Source organism: Tenrec ecaudatus, chromosome 9, assembly GCF_050624435.1.
Source record: "Tenrec ecaudatus isolate mTenEca1 chromosome 9, mTenEca1.hap1, whole genome shotgun sequence".
Classification (NCBI taxonomy): domain Eukaryota; kingdom Metazoa; phylum Chordata; class Mammalia; order Afrosoricida; family Tenrecidae; genus Tenrec; species Tenrec ecaudatus.
In genome coordinates, this window is record NC_134538.1 from 83,535,765 (window position 1) to 83,560,813 (window position 25,049).

Sequence of the window (25,049 nt, forward strand, 5' to 3'; positions counted from 1 at the left end):
GAGGGGGTTTGTGTGTGGAGCTTGGAAAGGTAATTAACCTTGGGCTGTTTCAGAAGCCCCGGCTGACAGCTAGGCTCTGCTCTGCGTGGACACCAGCTCTAATTTGGCTCCTTTCCTTTCCGCTTCATCGACGCCTGGCATTTACACGAGGAGCGCCCTGAGATGTTGTTTCCTTTCTGTGCTTCTCAGTGTGAACTCACCTTCTGTGGGTGAAGATTTAACCTATTCTGGAAATTCCCTGACGTGGTGCGATGGAAGCCCCATATCTTGGTGGGGTGACCCTGGTCCAATCCTGTCTTACTGGCTTCATTTTTCCTCTCTGCAACATGACCTACTTGGGCCAGGTACCCCTAGAGCCCCTGCCAAGAGTGTTCATCCTTTTGGGTCAGCCAGATCAGGTCCCTACTACGATTGAGGTTGAGAAGTGCCTTTTTTCAGATGACTCAAGATGGCATATACCCCATGCCGTCCCCTACAGCAAAGAAGCAAGAAACGGAGAGAAACAGGTACAGATGATAATGCGGAATCCAAGACTAGGAGATGAAAGCATGGAGAGTTAGACTGAACAGCAAAAGGAAGGCGGAATTGACTGAAAACTGTGCGCAAGAAGACTAAGGGGCTGTGTGTGCTCTGTCAGCTGGCCCAGCTGAGACAAAAGAGCAGGGTTCCCAAGAAAGGAACTAGCCAGCCACAGAGCAGGGAGGGACTGGTCGCCAGCATGGTCTCTGGTCAGTTGGACAGTTGGGCTTGTAGCCGGGGCTCCTGGGGGACTAATAGCTGGCGCTGACCGCAGTCTTTGTAGCCTGAGACCCGGACAGCTAGATGGTGCCTTAGTACGCCCTGCCTAGGACACAATAGAAGATCCCAAAAGGATGGGAGAAAAACAGAATCGAACTTGAATTTCTACAAAAGGCCCAACCCGGTGGACCAAAGAGACCAGAGGAACCCCTGGGACCTTCATCCTCAGACACCTTTGAACTTGACTTGAAGTCATTTCTGCAAGTCGCCTTTCAGTCAAGTAATTAAATGGCTTTTAAAATAACTGATATAAAACAATTTAAAAAAAAAATAACTGACATCATCCATGAGGAATGTGCTTCTTTTAAGCAATTATATGAGACTGCACAGTTAGCTACCCAAAAGCAAAAATGAGAAGGGACGGGAAGCCAGATCAATGGAAATAGAATGAACAGATGCAAATCCAGAGAATGGTGACACATTGTAAAAATTATAACCAGTGACATGGAACAATTTCCATAAACATTGTTAAACTCACTGCCATTGAGTCAATACTGACTCATAGTGACCCTACAGGACAGGGCAGAATTGCCTCAGTGGCTTTCCAAGACTGTAACTAATTCTTTGTGTGTGTGTGTGTGTGTGTGTGTGTGTAAGTAATTCTTTAGCGGAGTAGAAAGCCTCCTCATTCTCCTGAGGAGCAAACTGTTGGTTTCAAACTGCTGACCTTTATGCACGTGAAAACTGGGCATTGAATAAGGAAGACTGAAGAAAAATCAATGCATTTGAATTATAACGCTGTTGAAGAATATTAAAAGTACCACGGACGGCCAAAAGAACACACAGATCTGTCCTGAAAGCAGGATAGCCAGAATTCTCCTTAGAGACAAGGATGGCGAAATGCTGTCATGTGCTTGAACATGCTTTCCGAGCAACTAGTCCTCCAGGGGAAGGACATCATGCTTGGTAAAGTAGAGGGGCAGTCAACAGGAGCAGGGCCCTGGGCGCGATGACTGACACAGGAGCTGGGACAATGGACTCAAGCATAAAGTTTGTGTTTGTGGTTGTGCATGATGTAACCGACTAAATAACACCTAAGAACAATTTTTAAAAATTTCCTGCTTAAGTCAAATCTGATTTCCTTCTTATGAAAGATTGGTGGCTTGAGTTTACCTAGAGGCACCTTTGAAGGAAAGCCTGACTAACTGCTTCAGTCAAACCAGTCACTGAAAAACCGATGGAGCACATGGAGGAAGCACACCAGCCTGTCTGACCACAAGGTGCAGAAGGGACCAGTTATCGGACATCAAAGAACTAAAAATCATATCAATCGGTGCCCACCTCCCTGATACAATCAATTAAGACAAACATGTGCATAAGCAAATGTGGTGAAGAAAGCTGATAGTGTCCAGCTATCAAAAGATATAGCGTCTGGGGTCTTAAAAGCTTGAAGATAAACAAGTGGCCATCTAGTTCAGAAGCAACAAAGCCCACATGGAAGAAACACATCAGCCTGTGTGACCACGAGCTGTCAGAGGGATCAGGTATCAAGAAAGCATCAAGGGAAAAAAAAATCATATCATTGAAAATGTGGGTGAGTGCAGAGTGGAGACTCAAAGCCCATTGGTAGGCAACCAGACACCCCTTAGTGAAGGGTTGTGGGAAGGAGATGAGCCAGTCTGGGTGCAGGGTAGCAACGATGAAACATATAACTTTCCTCTAGGTCTTAAATACTTCCTCCCCCGCACTATCATGATCCGAGTTCTACCTTGCAAATCTGGCTAGACCAGAGGATGTACATTGGTACAGATAGCAACTGGAAACACAGGGAATCTTGGACAGATGACTCCTCCAGAACCAGTGGTGAGAGTGGCGATGCCTGGAGGGTGGAGGGAATGTGGGATAGAAAGGGGGAACTGATAATAAGAATCCAGGTATAGCCTCCTCCCTGGGGGAGGGATAGCAGAGAAGAAGGCGGGGGGGAAATGTTGGACAATGTAATATATGAAAAAATAATAATAATTTATGAATGATGAAGGGTTCATGAGGTAGAGGGAGTGGGGAGGGAGGGGGGAAATGAGCAGCAGATATTAAGGGCTCAAGTAGAAGGCAAATGTTTTGAGAATGATGATGGCAGCAAATGTATATATGTTCTCGACACAATGGATAGATGTATGGATTGTGATAAGAATTGTACGAGCCCCCAATGAAATGATTTTAAAAAAAGGAAAAACCGATGGAGCACAGGTCTCCTGCACACATGGGGCTTCCGGACGGCAGGTCTGGGTGGTTGGCAGCTCCTTTTCCACTTGTACTTTAAGCCTATTCCATTTCTGTTCTGTACGAAGCCACTGATGTCTGTTCCCCCACCACGCCGTATTTCACGGGCCGTGGTCGGGATGCGGTCGCCCAGACTCTGATTCAACAGCACCGTGGAGCTCCCTGGCTGCCAGAAAGATGGACTGCCAGAAAGATGGACTGGGCTTCCCCAATGGCTTCTTCCCTTCCCTCTTGACAAGCCAGGGCTGCCTTTTGACAAAGAGCTCGATTCCCCAGGCCAGCCCCTCCCTGGAGGGCTGGCTGCTCGGGCTGGCCTCAGGGGAGTTTGGTTTATGCCTCCTGGATGAATTGCTTCCTCTCTCACCGCCAGGAAATAGCGGTGCCGGTTGTCACCTGCTCACTCCTCAGTGGCCCGCTGTGTAAGCGGAGAACATGCAGGCCCGAGACTGCTCACAGCCATTTTCCTCTTTCAGAACCATCAACCTGAAGGAGCCTGTGCTGCAGCAGGTACTGAAGAGAAGGAATGAGGTCCTGTGCATTGTGACGCAGAAGATCGTCACGACGCAGAAGTGTCTCATCTCTGAGCACTTGCAAATCGAGGAGACGTGCGGTGGCATAGTGGGGATCCAAACCAAGACCATCCAGGTGAGTGGTCCGGGTGGCGGGGCCACCTCTGAACCCAGCGATGGCGCCTGGCTGGGGACCTCAATTGGAGGGAGGAGTCTTCATTAGTCAGGACTCTGCGGGGAGTCAACGGAATCCAACTCAAATTGGCTAAAGCAAGAAAGGTCACCCAAAGGTTGGGCCAATCTGACTTTAATCCAGGATTGGTTTAGGGCTCAGGGATTTAGAACATAGCTCCCCGAACTTTCATGGCATACTGCCTCCTTTTTAGAAAGGAACAAAGAGAAAAAAATTACTCCAAACTAAAACTTTTGCGCTATATAGCCCATAATTCAGGATCGAGTCTCAGTCTCTCTGTCCCTGTCTCTCTCCCCACGCTGTTATCGGGCCATTTTCGACTCATGGACACCCTCTAGGAGAGAGTAGAACTGCCCCTGCTGGGTTCTGAGACTCAAACCCTTTCTGAGAGTAGAGAGTTACTGAGTGGCTGGTGGTTTCAAACTGCTGACCTTGTGGTTAGTGGCTCGAATTGAAACCCACTGTCCCACCAGGGCTCCTGGGATAACGTGTAGGCATCAGATTTTGCAGCCCCCCTGGATCGTTCCAACAACCTCCAGGGGCAGTGTCACCCACTTTGGGAAACACTGATTTAAAGGAAGGTGAGCCTCCTGCCCTTGGGCTGGTTCCCGGAATGCAGGCGCCCTCCTGCGGTGCATGCCATGCCAGGTTCCCTCTGACCCCGGGGAAAGAGCACTGCTGAGCTGGTTCTGGCTGGACCGACCTGAGTCAGGCCCATTGCTGAAACAGACGCAAGCACAAGGCAATAGGACCATTAGATTGGTCAGGTGGACCTGGGCCCACTGGGGCCAGCCTTCCCCAGGATCCTGGGAACTGGCCAAAACCACAGTAGCACCAGAGCCAAGGTCTCAACACAATCACTTTGTGATTAGCTGCTGGGAAGCCGTATGGATTAAGATGTTACTGTGAGGTGCCACCCAGGTGGCTCCAGTGGACAGCACCCCCCCCACCCCCTCACCAGCAGAATGAAACACTGCCTGGTCCTGAGCCAGCCTCACAATTGTTATGTGACAACCCGCTGTTTGCAACCATGTGTCAGTCCATCTTGCCCAGGGGCTTCCTCTTTTTCAAAGAACCTCTACTTTACCAAGTATGGTAGCCTTTTCCAGGGACTGGCCTCTCCTGTTCACATGTCCAAAGTTGGTACACGAGACCAAGCCGGGCTGGCCTCACTGTGGACGAGCCTTCTGGATGCGCTTCTGGCTCCAGTACGGATGTGTTCTCTCAACATTCACTGCCAACATCAGGATCCAACGCACCAATCCTTCTGTGGTCTTCCTTAGTCACTGCCCAGCTTGGATCGAGTTAGGGCCGGTAAAAATCAGTCTACCAACGGACATGTCTGGATTAAGCCAGGGACCATCTTCCCAAGCTGCCCCATGAGCTAGAATTGGGTGTCAGTGACCATCAACGCAGACTTTCCCTCCAGTTTGCCTTGGTGCCTGGTGTTTACATAGCAGAATATGCACCGATTCAACATTTCCATATTGAGCATATTCTTCCAGTTCTGTCACCCTTTGGCCTTCCTCTTCCAAGCTGTCTCTCCCTCTTGGCAGGAACACACAGCCCCCCAACTTTCCTGTTGGATCTTTCGAGTTGCCGCCGTTCACTTGATCCCATGTCGCTAGATCTTAAAAGACCACCAACCTTGAGGAGGGAGACATTCTGTACTTCTTAGGCTGAACTGTTGCTGGATTTCAAGACGACCCTAGGGGGCATTTTTGGTTTCAAGTTCAAGATGATCTCAGGGTAATGGTCTTAGGGGTTTATTCTGAAGTCTTGGAGTTAGCTGTTGACTTTTTTTTCTAGAAGACTTAGAATTATGAGTGTCAGCAAGTTCATGGGAAAATGGAATGAAAAGGTCATGGAATCTTCCCATGACCTTTTTGAAGCTCCCTTCTTGTATTTGGAAGGAGTGGAGGTAAAACAGGTGTGGAACTAGGATTCTCCCTGGGGAGGGCTGGTCAGGCAGGCTGGGCAGCAGTGGCAGGGGAGGTGCCTGATGGGGCCCCTGCTGCTGCTTTTGCCAGCTCTCTCCACCCACTGAAGTCCTAGAATGTACCACACAGCCAGACAGCTGGCTACTTAGTCCTTGACCCCAAAGCATCACACTCTGACCAAGGTCAAGTTGCCAAAAAAAGCGCTCTTTGATCTTGGGCCAACCAATAGAGCTTTTCATCTTTTCCTCCCTAGGGAATCGTGGGGGAGGGATCCAAGTTGTGAATGTCTGCAGGGGAACATTTGGGGACCTAATTCTTTATCACTTTTTGGGCCATCATTCCCTCATCCTGTTCTTCACCCTCCAGCAACCCCACCCCTCTTTTGTGTACCAGCACAGATGCCCACCCACCACGTGAGCACACTGGAATGAGGAGCTTGGGGGTTCTCACTCCACTGGCTGCCCCCCCCTTGCTTTTGTTTAGAATCTCCTAAGGATTCCAAAATGGTCTCCAGGGCCTGGGGAGCTATCTGATGAGACTGGGGAGCTATCTGATTTACCTTCTTTATTCGGCACCACCAACCTCACTGTGTCCCCCATGCTTTGAGTTTGGGTACCAGGGTTTTTGGTGGCCCACTTTTTGAAATTTGTAGTAAGTCTGATGCTAACAAGCCTTAAGTCCTAGCCTCTGCATTCAGCCTCCTCTTCTCCATTCGGCTCTGTGGACATTCTTTGAGCACCTGTGGGCCAGGCATGAGGCTGGCCCATGGTGGAGTCTAGATACGCTGGTGACGAGTGTCCTGGTATGAAAGTGTCTTCTCTCCCACAGGTGTTCGCGAAGGAGGATGGGAACCTGATCCAGGACTCCAACGTGGTGCTGGAGATCCCCACTTCCACCACCATCGCCTATGGTGTCACCGATTTATATGTGACACTGGACGGCCAGTTTGGTGAGTGCTGGCCTCTTGGGCTCTCTTGAGCTGCCTGAAGGAAGGTCACGTATTGTTCCTCCGAGGCACCCCACACTGCTTTGGGGGATCATGGGGAGAAAAGCAAGAGGAAGCAGCAGAGGAGAGGATGCCCATGACCCAGTCCCTGGACCCGTGAGAGAGATTAGGTGGGCCTGGGGAGGGCACGTGAGGAGCAGCTCGACCTTCTCACTCAGACATGGGAACTTCTACCCGTGTGGCCAGACTGGCATCAGCCCCAGCACCGCCACATCCCATGAGGTCTCAGGCTCCTCACCCTTCTTTACCCAGAAGGTGTGAGGGTTCTATTAGATCAGACATGGGCAATACTGGGCACGGGGCCCCTTCTGAACTGTCCACTTGCGCGATTAATAACCATATCATTGTATTATCCCTCCCCACCTCTCCGTAGCCCACAGTTACCCACTCAAGTGCGACTCACCGTGACCCTACAGGGCAGAATACAGCTTCTCAGGGTTCCCCACTGCCTGTCTTCCTCCTGCCGAGCGGCTGGTGGGTTTAAACTGCCAGCACGTTGCATCACTAGAAGTACTGAACTGAGCCTCATCTTTCTCCCATGGAGGAGCTGGTGGGGTTGAACCACTGACCTTCATTACCTAACCCCCACAGCACCACCAGGACTCCTTGCCGTTGCCATAGTTTGGAGAAAACAGGGGCTTTGGTTTAGCTGTTGTCTACTGATCTGACATGCTCATTCACTGCTCAATGCCCATTCCCCAAGAAAAGTGGCCACTTCATGGGGATGTGACTGCATCAATTTAAAGGGATAAATTATTGTTAATATTTTAGGTTTGAAAACGATAAGTATAGTCCCATTTATTTTTAAAAAGACTCCTTATTTTGAAAAGATTTCTCCCGAAATAATGTCAATGAAATGGTAATGTCTGGGGTTTTATTAAAGATATATATATATGAAGTGTAAGGGGTCTGGGCCTGTTGGGGGTAAGAAGACCGGCCATAGTCACTAGGTCGTTGAAGCCAGCCAGTGGATCTTCTGCTGTTCTCTCTGTTCTTGTGCAGTTTGGGATTGAGCTTAATAACAACATGTGCTAGGGTGCATGTGTGCTCTCGACGCCCACTCTTCTTTTTTTTCTAGTCAAGAGGCAAGACCAGGAGGGCATCTTGAATTAATTAGCCTCTGGCCCGTAGGAAGCCCTCTCAGAGTGACCAGACTGTTCAGTGACAGCTACAGGGACTCAGAAAAGACCAGCATGTCAACTGGGCGCCCCGTTTGTGCATGCCTATTGAAAAGGCCGGGGTGTTTGAGGTTCAGTGGCAGAGACAGCCCCGAGGCTGACCTTTCTTAGGCATGTGCCCCTAGTTCACTAATGTGGCAGCCTGCCTCTTAGGCAGGTGAAGCCATTTGCCTGAGATGACATAAAGAGGAGGTGTTGAGTTTAAGAAACAGCTTAGAGAAGTAAGTCCGGGGCCATGCATGCACACACTCACTCACTCAAACTGCTCACTCCATTGTGACCCCTGTGGGTGACGGGAGTAGAAAGCCCAGTCTTTCTCCCTTGAGCTGCTGGTGGCTTTCAACTGCCGACCGTGCGGATTACAGTCCAGTGTGTAACCACACCAACCAGGGCTCCACAAGTCGGGGCCACAGATGGCATGAGAAGAATCGTGTTTCCAAATCCTCATATCATCCTGGGCATTGTAGAAACATTCTATCCTTCCTTTTGGAAAGAAAGGTGTTTATCATTCTTAGTCGTGGGTTCCTGCGACTGTTGTTCCCATCCATATCGTGTTACCACCTGTGCTGGTTCAACTGCCCCCCAATGCAGGTGAACGTCATGTTTGTAAAAAGATATCCCTCGGGATCTTCCCGTTTACTCGTGGCCGACAAAGAAAAACCATGATGAATTCGAAGTTCAAAGGTGTGGATGAATTGGAATGCTAATGGGAACAGGAAAAATTATGAGTTGATGCCCTTTTAGAAACTTAATCTCCCTCTTAGAAAACTAGGGAATTGTGTGTGTTGTTGCATAGCAACTGAGTCTCCATCGGCAGAGTGGGGAACAGCAGTGTCAGGCTCAGAGACGGCAGGCAGCGGACACTCTGACTTGAATGTGTTTCTGGGTTTCCACAATGGGACCGTCATCCAGCCGCCCACATCCGGCTCCTGCAGGGGCTCCCTTCTGAGTCCTCCATTTGAGCCTCCAGCTGCGAGTCTCTCCCCTTCTGGTGATGGTTCTGCTTTACTGAGATGTTTCTGAACTCCCATCTGTTCTGACTTTGCTGGAGAGGCCCTGACTGAACCATTCCGAAATGGTTTGAAGCCCAGGTTTTGAGGTCTTTGGAAATCTTAGCTTCACCTGAGAACTCGCTGGACTCATTGGTGACCTGGGGCCAGAGCCATAAGCCACGTCCTCTTTAAGGGAGGCAGCTGTGCCCTGCCAGGCCTGCAGCTTTCGGGCAGCCTGTGGCTCCATCCTGGGCCTCTAAGACACAGCCTTGCCCAGCTCTGGGTTCTCTTGTTTGCATTTCAATGTCAAGCCTTTTTTCTAGCTTGCTTCCGCTGTCTTTGAAAATAAACTCCTCTTTGTGCTGCTGAGAAGAGAGGTACCCTGGGGGGTTTCTCAGCAATCCCTTTGGCTTCTCTCCTACAAGCTTCCCTTAGAAGCAGTGCCTTGGCTCTTTCCCACTGCTGGAGAGGCACTTTTCCCCGTGACTCACTGCCGGTTTTCAGAGCAGTTCTGCTGTTCTTGCCCATCTGTGTTTTCTATGACTCCTGCCATAGAATATTCTGGTTCAGCATTCATAAACATAGACTCCCAGGAACTGCAAGGAAGGGCCTTCTACAGACGGCCTGATCGCTCCTCCTCGCTGGGTGGCATCGCATCTGCCAGGGGTCTTGCGTGTCCTGTGCAACTGTGAGAGGGGGTGAGGGGATCTCCGGGGTGAGGGTGGGGCCTTAGGGGAAGCAGCCTTTGCAGCCCTCCCCTGGAGAGGGGGGTGAGGGGGGGAAGGGTGGCCCTCCTCCCTCTCTCCAGGCCACATGTGTGGACAGTCACAAATATATTTTCTCACCTTGTACTTTCAAACAGGGATTAAAAAAATAAATTATTTTCACCTTTGAATTGTAAATATATAATCACACACCAAGCCCACTGCCATCGAGTGGATTCTGGCTCATAGCAACCCTGTAGGACAGGGTTGAATTACTCCCCGTCAGTTTCCAAGATGTGCACCTCTTTGCTAGAGGAGGAAGCCTCATCTCTCTCCGGAGGAGCCACTGGTGGTTTCAAACTGCTGACCTTGTGGATAGCAGCTCAGTGTGTAACCACCACACCATGGGACCTCCGCATAACTGGGCACTGGCCCAGTTCACGTCTCATCAGTGACCTCACTCATGTGTGTGACCGTCATCAAGATCTGTTGCTCAGGTTCCCATCACCGCAAACAGAAACCCTCTGCTGCCCGAGCCACGTCTCCCCTCTGTGCTCCCTCTACTCCGCTCCAAGAAGCAGCTCACAGGGTTTCCAGTGTCTTAATGCTCAGTTTTCCCTTCAGCTCATCTGTGGACCGAATCCGGTGCTTCCCACCCTCTTCCCAGGCCTGTGCATTTCTCCCAAGGCCACAGGCTCAGACGCCAGCATCTCCCGTGAGTTCCCTGGCTCCACTGCCGGCTGGTCCTTCCCTGCCTCCTCCATCCTCACCACCTCCCAGTGCGAGGGTTCTGAAACAGCCCGGCATCCATGCAGACCCTGCACAAACACCCTCCCACGGGCCTGGTGTCCCAAGGCTAGACTCTGAGCTGGGTGTATGGTGACTAGCCCAGCTCTGCCTCCAGTGTTGGTCCTCATTAGCCCTGCGGTCTCACCAGGGGTGCCCACCGTGCTGGAAAATGAGCCCCTTTGTCTTACCCTTGAGTCTTGGGGCTGCTGCTGCTCAGGTTGGGGGCACACTCTGCTCTCCTCCAGCTGGCTCTCCTCTCTGACAGCCACTGGTGAAGCCCCTTGTCCCCACAGCCACCCTGGCGTCAGGAACCTGCTTAGCCCCTGCCTCCCTTTTCTCATGTGTCCTGTCCTGGCCTGTGCTTTGGTCCTCCTGTATCTGGGGTGCCCGGCACAGAGGAGCGGCTCATGTCACATTTGATGATGAAAAACCTTCCGCAGCTGTGCCTACCCTGCACAAGTGGTGTTGGTGCCACGGACTCTGAAAGTCTCGTTGGCTCAGCATTGTTGGCGGATGGTTCCTCAGGAGCCCTGGCGATGCAGTTGGCTGTCCAAACCCCCGGCTGCACTGAGGTCGAAAGATGTGGCTGTCTGCGCCTGTAAGAACCCCACGCTGCTCTGAGGGTTCCAAATGAGTTGGTACTGACCTCAACCTCTGCTTTTTTAAATAGGGCTCTTGACAGGGTATAAGGCAGTATTAACTGTGTGTGTGTGTGTGTGGGGGGGGGTCCCCTTTGTATTGTTCGCTCCCTGTTCCCCTCCACGGGAACACTGGCCAGCAGAGCACCCGTGACTGCTCACCTTTCTTCTTTATCTCTGTGCTTCAGTTGAAAGAAGGAACCCACTTGTGTGTGAAGCCTCTCCTCCGTGGTGTGTGTGTATGTGTGTGTGTGTGTGTGTGTGTGCATGCACATGCGTGCTACTTACATTGAATACTGAAGTAAGCTATGCTTCTGTGAACCGGGGGAATGGTCTGAGACAATGATCAGAATTGGGAATATGCACCTGATCATCTGCCATGAGCCCATCAACTTCTTGGTTGGAGGGGCTTTTCGTCTCTGGAGAACAGGTCTTAAAGCCGGGCTGGCAGGCTAGGGACCGCAGTCATGACCTGGGGCCCATCACGGTAATCCAATGCCCGGGCACCTGGATGGTAGTGAGTACGGATCAGCTACATGGACAAATGAAGGATTGGCTCACTTGTCTCAAGACAGACCTTCCTAAGAGCATCAGTAGTGCCCACACAAATGAAAATGCGTGTTTAGATCTGTGGCTCCCAAGTTTCATGCAAATGCCAGGCTCCGCCACATCTTTGTTGGATAAGCCCCTGGCTTAAGGGGACAGATGGTTAAATAGGAGCTTACAGAAAGCCCAAGTACATGCGTTGCCTTATTGCTTCTGCTTAGTAAGGACACAACTTTGATATCTTTGCCTAACAGATTCCTGGACTGGGCTCACAAATCAGGGTGCGTTTAAAGAAAGGTGTCCTTTTTATCATTTGTCTGAAAGCTGTGTAGTGTGGGAGACTCCACACCTGTACCCAGTGGCTAGGAAAGCAGAAAACATCTCCAAATAGCTACGATCCAGCTTCAGTGATGAAGGCGCACATGCTGGATCCATCCCTGCACCCACCCACTCTGACCCACAGTGGGCTGCTTTGAAGTCGATTCCAGGAATTATATGGGGGCAGGGAACGGGGAGGAAGGAGCTCCTAAAATGGCATTGGAACATGATAGAATATTTCCATGAACTTTTTGAAGTGCCCCCCCCCATATTGTTTTTGCCTATAGATTCAGTATCTCTAAAAGATACCAAAACAACAACAGAAAAAGCTCCCTATCAGCCAGTGGATGCCGACCCATAGCAACCATATAGGACAGGGTAGAGCCGCCCCTGTGAGTTTCTCAGACTCTTTATGGGAGTGGAAAGCCTGCCTTTCCCCCAAGGAGCAGCTGGCAGCTTCAAGCTGCTGACTTTGCAGTTAGCAGCCAAATGCATAACCACTCTGCCACCGATGCTGCTGTCTCTAAATAAGGCTCTTTAGAAAGGACTGGTTTTGCCTTTCCTGGACTTGCTATGACTACTTGCTATGACTGGTTTTGCCTTTCCTGGACTTGCTATGACTTTATAGAAGTCTGGTATTGTTTTGTGCTGGCTGTCTTATTCGCCATGTCTGTGAGCTGCATTCATCTAAGAGAAATCTATAGTTAATTTTGTAACCGTGCGTTAGTCTACTTATTCACGGACAAAAGTTGACTCTTCGAAAGCATAATCACAGTGCCATTTGTACCCTGACGCACACTGACAAGACTTCCTTAAGGTCCCCAGTGCTCATCTTTCCCCCAGTTGTGCTCTGTGCTTAGGGTTGGCTTGTTCCAATCAGGCTAAGAAAACATTTCCAGTGTTTGAAAGAGCTTCCTGCCTGTTCGCAGCACACACCAGCGACCTTCTTGGGTATTTGGGGAAGTGGCTGGGTGTTTAGTTCCAGCATAGCATGACATGTAGAGGAAACAGGTTGTATGGGGGTAAAGCAGGGTGCGTGCGTGTGTGGGTGAGTGTGTGTGCCCATGCGTGCGCCTCCCTACCCGACCACCAGTGGGTAAGGCTGAGCATCTACTAAAGGAGATGTGGTGGCCCATGGGTTACCCACTGGACTGCTCACTGCAAGAGCAACGTTGGAGGTCCAAACCCACCAGCCATTTCCCTGGAGAAAGCTGAGGTTGTCTGCTCCCATAGAGATTACCAGCCTCGGAGACCCAGAAGAGCAGCTCTATAAGGTTGCCATGTGCCAGAATCATGCGCTTGGGTTTGGTTTGGGGCATCTGACATGTGGAAAGAAATGTCTTTTTCTCCTGTTAACAGAATTCTGCCTCCTGCAAGGCAAGTGTGGTGGCTTTGAGCAAAAGAAGAGAAGCTACTCTGTGGACATGACCCCCATGGCCTATAGAATGATGACCCAGCTGGACACGCTGGATGCGGCTCAGGACAAGTCTTCCCCGGAGGAGCCATTAAGTGCTTTGAAACCAGGTATCCCCAGCAGTGTGGTGTGGCCAGTGAATGGCAAATGGAAGGGCAGTGTCTCAAGAGGTGGTGTGGCCCTCACGAGCCACATCTCCCCATTTTAATGAGGACTCTCGGTGGTCTCATGGGAAACATTTGGAACTAGGACGGTGCCCCCAGACCCTGATTCCCTCGGTAGGATTGGTCTTGTGCTTGAGATGGGGGAGGGGAGGCACCTTGGGTGTGGACACTATGCTTTGAGCAAAGGGTGGGGGGAAGCAAAACCAACCCTCTGTGTTGTCATCTGGCGGACTCCGACTGTGGTGACCCCGTGTTACAGAGCAGCGCTGCCCCACTGGCCTTCATCTTTCTTGGCCTTCATCTCTGGGGAAGCAGATAGCCAGGCCTTTCTTCGTAGGTGGAGCTGGGTGGGTTTGAATTGCACACCTTCCCATTGGCAGCTGTGCAGCGACCTCTGCCTTCCATGGAGCGGTGGGCGTGGGTGGGGGAGCGGGGTTGAGGGGTGAAGGAGCGAGGGCCGGCGGTTGTAATTCACTTTACCCGCACACACCGTGGGGACTACGCAGGACGGCTAAATCGAGGACAAGGAGAGAGAAGCCAAGGTTTGCATCTGCTCCATGGAAACAATCCACACTCTGGTGGATGGAGGTCCGAGGATCGCGGCGCCAGAAGGCCCAGCGAGGAAGACCCCCGGCACCTGGGCCGTGCCTACCTTGCCCGGTCCCGTGCTCTCTCTCCGAGGCACCCTGTCTTTTAAAAAGCTGTTGGGGGCAGGAGGAGTGTCTGGGGGGGTTTTCTGTTTGGGAGGTGGGTAGAGTGGAGTAGGGAGTACAAGGGGAGGCGGAGACACAATGAGGCTAGAGGGCTCAGGGGAGACGGCTTGCCGCGACTCCGAATGGCGCCATAAAAGAGTGACTGCCGACGGGCTTCAGTGGGTCCTGGGCTAGGAGATGCTTTTGGTTCTGGAGCAGAAAGAACCAGAGACAGCAATGGCGTCCCAGCTGCAGAGCAGGCTTACAGGCTTGGGAGCCCCGTGATTTGAACCGGCCGCCCAGCAGTAGGGTGGGGCATTGAGTCCATCCAGAGGGATCTGCTCCTGCAAAGGCCCAGTGCCTGATGCTCCCCGAGGCGCACCGTTCTCTGACACACGCGGGGCTGCCAGGCCTGGCGGTGGGCTCCCTGGCTAAGGGCTCTTCCTGTCGTAGGCAGGGCCGCAAGCCCTCCGCCTCCTCTCAGACAGATCGTGGGCTGTTTGCAGCTGCGCATTGAATGGTGTGAGGGGTTGGAACCCAGCAGGCATGGTCCCCAGGTGTTCTGCACTACAGGGACCGCGGGAAGATACAGCTACAGCTTTCTCACATCTAAGGGTGAGCCCGGAGTTCTTGGCGTAAGCCGAGGTGGAGCAGGGAGCTTGGGACTCACCGGTTAGGCAGGAGTGGGTTGTTGGCTTGACCTTTGTGTCCTTGGCTCCTAAACCGATCTGGACCATGCAGTGTCGGGGTGGGGGGGGGGGCTCAGACCTACTAGTACTACCAGCTGCCATCACGTTGACTCCAAATCATGGTGACCCCCCCCTCAAGGTGGCTGCATGCATATCAGAGTAGAACTGGATCCATAGGGCTTTCAGTGGCTGATTTTTAAAAGTGGTTTGCCAGGCCTTACTTCTGAGGTGCTTCGTGGTGGACTCAGATTCCTGAAATTTCCCTTAGCAGCAAAACCACGAATCATTTGCACCTTCTGGGAACTCCAGGAGGGAGCTGGTTGTCCTTGGCTGCTGTCAGGTTGCTTCCACAGTCTTTGCCAGCACTATAATACAAACACATCGATTCTTCTTCCATCTTCCTCGTTCAGTGTCCAACTTTCATATATATATCTACAGCAATTAAGAATACCAGGTGTACCTCAGTCCTCAAAGTAACTTCCGTGCTTGTCAGTTCCCTGAAGAGGTCCAGTGCGCCATTGTTTGAGCTCTTGACTACTGCTTCCAAGATTGTGCATCCAAGCAAGAGGGAATCTTTGACAACTTCGATCTTTCCCTGCTTATCATGATGTTGCCTATGGGTCCAGTTGTGAAGATTCTGGTCTCCTTTACATTGCATCGTAATCAATACTGAAGGCCGTAATCGATGCTGTTCAAGCCCTCCTCACTTTCAGTAAGCAAGGAGGTTACTTTGAGTGCTCTGTATGTTGCAGGTTGTTCATAAGCCTTCCTCCATTCCCGATGCCACATTCTTCTTCATAGAATCCAGTTTCACTGATGAGTACTCAGTAGACAGTGAGAGGCTAGGCCCTTGATGCACACCTTTCCTGGTTTTCATGGTCTGGGAGGAAGAGGGAAAGAGGACAAGGTTGAGGGCTAAAAGAAGGTGAGAGAAAATGTTCACAGATTCTCAGATTCTTATCCCAAGAGATCTAGCTGATCATACATCATTCCCTTGTTCTCTTTGTACAACTGCCTCTTGATTCATGTAAAGATGCCACAGGAGCACAATTCGGTGTCCTGGAATTCCCCTGGCTCTCAGAGATACCCATACTTTGGTAGGATCCACACAGTCAAATGCATTGGCACAGTCAATCAAACACAAGCGAACATCTCTCTGGTTATCACTGCTTCTAGCTCAGAGCCACCGGACATCAGCAGTGATATATCCCTCATTCCACATCCTCTTCTGAATAATACGGCCTGAACATCTGGCAGCAATCAGTATATGCTATGACCATTGTTGGATGATCTTCAGCAAAATTTTACTTGCATGTGATATTAATGATAATGTTTTCTAATTTGAGAGTTCTGTTGAGTCACCTTTCTTTGGAGTGAGTATAAATGTGGATCTCTTCCAGTCAGCTGGTCAACTAGCCGTCATTCCAAATCTCCTGGCATAGACCAGTGAGTGCGTCCAGGGCTTCATTGGCTTGTTGCATCATTTCACTGGGCACGCCATCAGTTCCCGGAGCCTTGTGTTGTGCTAATGCCTAAAGGGCAGCTTGAACACCTTCCTTCAGCACCACTTGCTCACATGCTACCATCTTGCCTTTATGTGGGAAAGCTGTGTTGTGTAAAGTTGCTGTAGTTTTACCCACTTCATTGATTTAGAGTTTTGTTTTTTTACCATCTTAACGTTTTTTCAGAAAGGATGAGAGGGGAGAGGGGAGTAACAGTAGGGCAGACCTCAGTGCTTGTCCTCCAGGAGGGCAGGACATGGAAGCATGGCTGGCTGTCTTGGCCCGGCAACTGGAGGACCAGCCCCTTTGACCGACATGCCTCACCTGCCAAAGTATGCAGTAGCTGCCACGAATTAAAAGAAAGGATGCGAAACAAAGTCTGCATCTGGGAACCTGTAGGGCTCTGAAGCATCGTAGAAGTGCTGGCTGATGCTGATTAATTCAGCCTTGGATGATTTCCTTCTGTGGAGATCATGCTAAAGAGCGGTCTAAATGACTTTCCAAGAAAAGAATTGATCAGGCTTAATGTATGTTCAGTGAGCTATTGGAGCAAACACTGAACCCTGAGATACAGACTGGGGCTCCTCTTCCTCTCTCCCTCCCTGCCTGCCTTCTGCTGGCAACAGTTTGGTTGTTGATTGAGTTCCACTGTGACGGCTCAGGTGGGAACATCTGGGAAAGAGCTGGGGATGTGCCCTTCCTTGTGGGGAGTCATGCACAGCCACCCCAAGCCCCGGCATGTGCTCTGCTGCTTCCACAGTGAATCTGCTCTTAGAGAAGGATTTCCAGCCTTTTGTGGAGCTACCGGAGCAGCAGCAGACGGCTCTGCGCACCCTCCTGCAGGCAGCCCTGCTTGATGATGAGCTGCTGATGGTCCTGGACAGAGTGGTAAGCCCAGCAACCTCCTGAGGCCGGGTCTTCACCCTGGGTTTGGACTTTTTAAGAAACAGAGATAGATGGGCCTCATCTCCGGAGACAAGAATCTGAGGTTCCCTTAAACATTTCCTCCACTTTCTTTTAACCTTCTAAACGGTGTCCTTTTTTCCTCTTCCTCCCAGACCTTCAGTTTTCTATTAGAACGAGAGTGGAACATTAGAGGGCTGCAGCCAGAAGTTACCATGCACGCGGTCACTTAAAGCCGCAGGCATTCTTTCTCTGTGTTCTGGAAGCCATGCATCTGAAACCAAGGTGCCGACAGGACCACGCTCCTGCCAAGGGCTCCAGCTTCCAGCTTCTGGGGGCTCCTCCCATTCCTCGGCTCGTGGCAGCACCCATCTAACCCCAGCCCTTTCTTCGCCTGGCCTTTCTCTCCGTGTCTCCCTGTGTCCTCTCTTTTACTGCTGCTTATTAGGGTCCCCATCATTGGGTGTGGGGCCCACCCTAGTCCAGGATGATCTCATTTTTACCTTAATTACCTCTGCAAGCGCTTGATTCCAAGTCAGGCTGCTTCCCGAGCCTCCACGTGGACATCTATTTTAGAGGCCACCAAGGGAGCACGTGGCAGCAGAGCCTTATTTAAATAGAGAAGTGGCCTTTGTCTTTTCCTGTTTTTCAGCAGAAGTCTTCCTGGGAGGCGGAGCTCCTTCACTAGTCACAATGAGGGACACAGCAGGGGCCAGCCCTGCACCCACATTTTATGTTTTCCTTCACTTAGGAGGGCTGAGGCTCGGGGAGTCTGACGTGCTGTTTTTTTGGTCTGTTTGTTTCTCTCTTCTGCAGAATTTGAGTTCTGACTCAATGCTTTATGATTTTCAGGAAGGCGTGCGTATTATTTCCCCGCCTCCTGAAAGTAGAAGCCCCACCACTGAACCTGCGGTGGTTGGAATGGCCGAGGAACTCCAGCACCAACGGGTCCAGTCCTGTGCACACCGAGTGTGTGGAGGGCCTGCTAGCCTCAGGGAGACACACGTGTGTCCAAAAGTCCGTCTACTTCCATCCCCCAAAGTAGCCCCTTTGGAGAGGAAAATGTCAGGCCAGCACCTGTGGAAAGAGCATCAGCCACCCTGTCAGATGCAGGGGAGCAGGCTGGCCAGGTGGTGGTGGGGGACACAGAGCAGACAGAGGGGGCTCGGGCAGCTGTAGCAGGCCCCAGGAGGACAGAGGTGGCTGAGGGCTGGGGTACTAATGGGAATATTTGAGTTCCACTGTCTTTATTATTTAAAATTTTTATTGTAAGTTAGGTGAAGGTCGACAGAGCAGATGTCAATTGTATAGTCAGCCATTCATACCCATTTTATTTCCACCCATCCCTGGTAGGCCATTCCATGCCCCTTCCCCAGCCCTACATCCTTCCTGTGTTTCCTGCTTCTGTTCATCCCTCTTTCCCAACCCTCTGCGTTCTGTCCTTGAGCCCTTTGGATCTTAAATGGGTGATTGTCCGTCTTTCTGGTGGTTTGGAACTGCTGAGGCACAGACGGATGGGGGCTTAGTACTGTCCACCATGTCCCAGGCTCACCGCTCTCTCCCCTCTCCCCTGCAGTTTGATGACGTGGTCAGGGGCCTCTCGCCCCCGCCAGAGGTGCTGGAGGAGCTGAAGCCCCCACAGCAGCAGGACGTCACAGCCTTCCTGCAGCTTGTGGGGTGCAGCCTGCAGGGCAGGGAGCGAGAGCACAAGGACGTTCAGGACAACAAGGAGCTCTTTTCAACTATCTACTTCTTGATCAGTGCACTCGCAGGTAGGGGTGTGTGTGTGTGTGTGTGTGTGTGTGTGTGTGTGAGAGAGAGAGAGAGCGAGAAGACAGGAATAGGAATAGAAATGGCTGCTGTTACTTAAAACCCACTTTGCATAGTGTGTGTGCTTTGAGGAACACAGAAATGACACAATTGCGGGACATGTGGGACATATTGCTCCATCCTTTCATCAGCACAGCGAAGATACCAAGCGGGAGGCTGCGGGTGTCCACGTGATGGCCTTGAAGATCCACAGGCCTGAGCCTTCGTGCCCACCTAGCCTCCTCTGCTTGCCCCGAGGGTCCTTCCTCGCCTCTGGGAGGGGTCTTGGGAGGGCTCTTGTAGGCACACCCCTCACCAACACAGGACAGCACGTTCTAAAATGCTTACAGCCTGTGATTCCTTGCGAGCCGCATTCCCTGGGCACGGATCTGCCCCACTTCTCGGCACCCTGCTCCTCGCGTGCTGGTCTGCACACTGACCTTCCCTGTGCCCGTGCAGTCCAGTGGTCACTGTCCAGGCCTGGGAAGGTCCTGAGACTCTCCTAAGGCAGAGCTGTGGGTCCAGCCGGCTCCCCAACTTCCCCAGGAAGTGGCCCCGCAAGGGCCTGTTGCCTGGAGCGGTGGACTGACAGTAGCCTCACGGCCCTCCGCTCAGACCCTCCACCTGGCTGCTTCTCTAAAGCCCAGGTGCAGGCATCTGCGGCCCGAGGAGAGGCCACCTTTTATGAGGAAGCCGGACTTTCAGTTCCTTCTCAGCCCCAGTCCGAGGTGGCGAGCCAGCCACGTCATCCCCATGGCTTCCCTTCACGATGATCGGAGTACAGGCCCCTGATACATTCAGGATTCCTCCCCGGCCCCTCCGCTCGGCCACAGGCTGAGGTCCAGAACCTTCCATCTCTAAAGGATTCATCCGAGAGAATAACTCTCCCAGTTTTATCCCCTGATGAAGGAGCGCTGACAGATAAGCGCTTTCTGGTTGGCTGGGACATGCCATCCGACAGAGTCCCGTGGAACTCCACGAGAGACCTGCTCAGGCTCTCAGTGTAACAGTCAGACTCCGAGTTCAGGAAGCCTGCCAGCCAGATCCGCCGTCTTGTAAGAAAGCTTCTCTTGAACAGTTTCATTGGCATTTCATCCCCGTATCATACAATTCGGTAGCTCAGTCATGTCAAGAAGGGTTATACAGTCATCGCCACCTTTTTAGAACATTTTCTTCCTCCTTGGACTCGTTAGTTGTGTGATTATTTTTTTTTTTCAATTGTGGCAAAAACACATCCAGCAGTGCTTTCTCCAGTTCAACACTTCTACCTGCGTGATTCGGGCTCTTGAGTCTACTCTTCGGGTGGGCAACCGTCATTGCGATCCCTCTCCCTGTGGTCCCACCACCATGAAAAGGAACTTCGCCCCTTGAGCAAAAACTCTCCCTCCTTCACCCATGGTCCCCACAGGTCACGTTCAGCTTTCCTCCTTTTTTTTTTAGATTTCGGGATAGAATCGTCACCTGTCATGCTTCCATGGTTAAGTGGCTTTTAAAATGAGTTGCACATCACAACCAGTTCTAACGCTCCCTCCCACCTCTGGCCTTTGCGTAGCTGCCCATCTGGGTACTCACTTCTCATAAGAACCTATTATTGAAGGAGTCATTTTTATTAGCAGCTGAGTCGGGGAGGTTATGTCCCAAGTGACTTTGTCTATCGGGCTACGTGGACTTCCATCTCCACATGCCTGGTGTCGGTTAAGGGCCTGAGATCTTGTTTTTTGATTTTTTTTTTAAAGAGAAAAACAGTGGAGGAGAGGGTGACATTTGAATACAGCTCTGGGGGTTCTCTGTGGAAGTCGTCCTCAGGCCAGCCCTCCTGGCGGGTCTTCGCTTTCTCTCGGGAGCAAGCCACCATGGGTTCCTTGAACCCTGTTGGGTCACAGCCTCCGCTGGCCTCAGGCGGCCGCAGCCTTTTCTAAATAGGGCTGCTAATGATGGCAGAAGGTGGGGCTCAGAAGCTTCCCTGGGCCAGATGACTCAGCAGCTAACTCTTGTTCTGTTTGGCCTTTTGAAGCTCAAAGGGTGACTTGCTGATGCCCCAAGGGGCTGCTGGGGGAGCTTTGAGGAAGGCAGCTCTTGCTCCCTGGGAGGAGTTGGAGTTTGTTGTGATAATCCCCACCTGCATTTCTTCTCCCTGGGGCAGAGCCTGGCAGGACCCGGTGCAGCTGCCACACGGCCCTTTGCCTCCTGCCTCCCTCTACCACTGATGTCCTGTGCACTTACTTCCCACTGGGCTCCTGGTGGGCCAGGGGCCCCGGACAATCATGGCTCAGTTCTGCTGTGCCACCCTGGTCAGGCCCCTCCGTGTTTTCTCCCCAAGTCATTGGTGCCTTTCCAATGTACACAGCACCCCGAGATAAAGACAAACCTGCAGGAAATCAGATGAGGGCACTGAGGCTCAAGGAGGTCTATCCAAGGTCACACTTTCATAGATGGCAGGGTTACAGGTAGGCCTTTCCCCTCCACAACCCCAGATTTTTTTCTGTTTTCCCCCATGGATTCCCTGGTGCCCCCAGTCCGCAGATTTCTTGATTGGCACACGGAATTCCTAGCAGGAGCCTCCGGTGAGCCTCCAGCTGGTTACTCAGCGCCTCCTACATCTTTTTTAAAAGGCCTTTACTGCCTGTTTAGCACTGTTCACTCATTGGTTCCGAAGGTATTGAACGCCTACTCTGCCAGGCTGGGCAAAGTGTGAATGCCGGGCTGGGCTGGCTCTGTGCCCGTGGGCTTTTGCTTGGAAACTGACTATGATTTCTGTCTCCCGCAGAGATGCCAGACAACTCAGCGGCTCTGCTGGCCGCGTGCTGTGAGCTGCAGCTCATGCCCACCCTGTGCCACTTGGTAAGGGACTCCCTTGAGGGGGAGGGGGAGAGGGAGGAGAGAGGGGGAGGGGAAACGAAGTGGTGGTGACTGACTAGCTGATGAAACGCCACTAGGCTTTCTCTCAGGGGACACGATGGGTTGTTATCTGCAAGATGGACAGCCACACTGATGGGGCTTTCTGCTGTTGAAAAGATTTGCCATCTCAGAGACTCACAGGGGCGGGGGGCGGGTGGGGCAGTTCTTCCCAGGCGTGTAGGGTTACCATGTGTCAACCATAGGATTTCCAAGGCTGTGAATCAATAAAGAAGCAAGCAGACTGGTAACAACTTCTGCCCACGTTGTGACTGGTGATCTTTTGGTCAGCAGCTGAGCACTGAAGCGCGCCCCTCCTCCTTCAGGATAGAGCAGAAATCAAACCAGCCATTGCCTTTGATTTATTGCAGCTCGCGTGGCACCGAGGAGACCGGTGCTCCCGAGACTGTCCTTGGCTGTGGCCATGATGGAAGTAGCTCCTCAGGCCTTTCTTCCACGCGGTTGGTGGGTGGCATTGATCAGCCAAACTTTAGATTAGTGGCTGATCACGCACTGCTTGTGCTTCCCAGGTTCCTTCAGGAGAGGCCAAGCAGGTGCTAAGATTAACCACAGAGAGGAGTTTGTTTGGGAGACCTGCCAGCCAGGCCAGGATCCCACCCCGTCACATTCCATGCGTCTCCCACCGTGTGGAGATCATGTTGACCAAGGCTGCTGTTGATGCTGCCTGGCCAGGATGAAAGCTGGTGCCATCTTACCCGCTATGGCAGTTCTGTGCCCAGACCAGCCTGATCCTCTTGCGCCTCCCAGGGCGGTATTCCAGAGGATGGCGCTGGCTCAGGGAGACCTAGCCAGCCTCTCTCATTTTCAGAATATCCTCAGCTTGCTACCCTTGGGAAACGTCCCCACAGGAGCAAGAGTCAGGTGGAGATGAGCTTAACCAAGGTGAAGTTTTCCTTTTTAAACTGTAAATCGGGTCATTCATCAAAGGACTGGCCAGGAAGCTGCCCTGAGATCACTCTGATGTGGCTTCTGCAGGTGCTGCTCCACCTGGAGCGGTGGGGCGGAGTGACCTCAAGGCCCCTGATGAAGGCACCCCCACTGGCTTGGTAGGTCCATCCCAGGACCCTGGCCCAGAGCCTATGCTCAGATCTGGGCAGGCTGCTAGGGAAGAAGCAGCTGCCGTTGCCTTTGCTCTGACTCATGACAACGTCAGAGTAGATGCATGACAGCCATGGGATTTCAGTGGTGGAGTTTCACCTCCAACCTTCAGGTTAGCATCTGAACCTAGATAAGAGCAAAAGCCAACAGAAACCCACTCACTGCCATCAAGCCGATTCCCACTCATAGCGACCTTACAGGATAGAGTAGAACTGCCCCTTTGGGTTTTTGAGATGAAATCTTTATGGGAGCAGGCTCCTCCTCTTTCTTCCACAGAGCAACTGGTGGGTTTGAACCTCCGATCATGTGGTTGGCAGCTCAGGACCCCCAGAACTCCTTCTGACTCACAGTGACCTTCTAGAGCAGGGCAGAACTACCTCTGTGGGTTTCTGAGACTGGAACTCTTTATGGAAGCAGAAAGCCCCATCTGTCTCCTGTGGAGCAGCTGGTGATTTTGAACTGCTGACCTTGTGGTTAGCAGCCCATCATGTAACCACTACACCACCGGAGGGCTTCCATTGGGCCTCCTTAGGATTCTGAAATGTTAGGCACCTCCTCCGGCACAATGGGCTGTGTGGTTAGGGGCAGTGGAAGACTGTCACCTGGCGTCATCATTCCAGAGGGCAGTTTAAATATCCTCCACAACTGACCCAGGGGGCATGCTGCTTTCTTGTACGCTGACCGCTGCAGCTTGAGGCTCCTTCTCTGCTGCCAGCGGAGGTATAAAGCGCAGCGACTAGCTCAATCTGGGGAACGAGAAATTTCATTAATCTAATTGTAAGCAAGAGTACAGCTGTGCGTCCATAGGCCACTCCCTCCTGCAGCAATCAGCCGAGCGCTCCTGCCGCCCAAGTATTTACAGTCTGCAGTGCATCGGGAGGTCTGAGCCCTGCTCTCCGTGGCTGGTCCCTCCCGAACAGGCGTGGGTGGTTTTATCTTTGTGTAGCTCCCAGGTTTGCTCTCCTTTGAGTTCTGAGGGTGGCTGCTGGAGCTCACTCAAAGCTCCTAAGTGGAAGGTATCTATCTGCCTTTGCCCAGGGCTGCCCCCTGCAAACGGAGTCATGGGGCAGGGGAGGGTGGGGGCGTAGTTGGTGGAGAGTTAGGTTGCTAACCAGCAGGTCACTGATTGAAGCGCATCAGCTGCTCTGGGAGAGAGAGGAGGCAGCCAGCTCTCCTGAAGATACACTCTTGGGAACAGTGGAGTTGTCTTAGGTCCAGTCCCAGCAGCCCACAGGGACACGTGTACCCTGTCCCATAGGGTCCCAGTGAGTCGGAATAGACTCGGACGTATTTGTTGCTTGGTGGGGCTGCTGAAGGCAACCGACAGGAGGAAGGATTTTCTTCCAAGGCCTTCCAGAGTTTCCACATTCTACTCTCTGTAGCTTCACTAGCTAAGGAGGCTCTGGCCTCCCGGAGGATTTGTTCTTATGGTTTGGATGGTGCCTCTGAGCTGGTTCCCACTCGGACTTGGAGCTCCGTGCAGCAGAATGAAACAGTTAAAGCGACTTACGAAGAACAGCACCCCAAATTGAACTCCTTTCTTGCCGTCTCTTGGCTGGCGGCCACAGTCACCTGGAGGGAGGTGTCTGGTAGGGTTTTTTGGAAAACAGTGTCACGCACAGAAACACCTTTGCCCAGCCCAGAGACTGGAGCAGGTGAGTGCCACGCCTCGGGGAGGTGGTTAGGTGCCGTCAGGTCAATTTCAGTCATGACCGAGTGGAGCCGTCCTGTAGGGCTTTCCGGGCTGTCTTCATGATGGAGGCAGATGGCAGGGCGTTTCTCTCAGAGAAACCATCTTCCAGTTCCCAGGTGAGCACTTAACCATTGTGCCACCAGAGTTTGTATTCCATATGTTCCCAAGCTTATTTTTCAGAAAAAAAGTTTACTAAGCATCCCTTCTCCCCCTGGCCAATAATCTGGGGTAAAGTGCAGGTATCTGCTTTGGAAGTCCACCCCTCACCCCCCTTGATCATGCCCACTGCCCACCCCCCACCCCCACTGGTATCACCCACTTTGGGAAACACTGCTGTC

The 25,049-nt window shown here is 52.0% G+C and overlaps 1 protein-coding gene across 1 annotated transcript in view; it reads left to right on the forward strand.

The window, feature by feature from the left end:
- The window catches only part of GSDME (gasdermin E), a 78,020-nt gene that overhangs the window by 45,819 nt on the left and 7,152 nt on the right, over window positions 1-25,049 (forward strand). Inside the window, exons 5-10 of the mRNA XM_075558284.1 lie at window positions 3,492-3,663; window positions 6,489-6,609; window positions 13,191-13,355; window positions 17,053-17,180; window positions 18,772-18,967; window positions 21,772-21,845. Coding sequence (XP_075414399.1) covers window positions 3,492-3,663; window positions 6,489-6,609; window positions 13,191-13,355; window positions 17,053-17,180; window positions 18,772-18,967; window positions 21,772-21,845 — 856 coding nt within the window. The remainder of the gene's footprint in view (window positions 1-3,491; window positions 3,664-6,488; window positions 6,610-13,190; window positions 13,356-17,052; window positions 17,181-18,771; window positions 18,968-21,771; window positions 21,846-25,049) is intronic.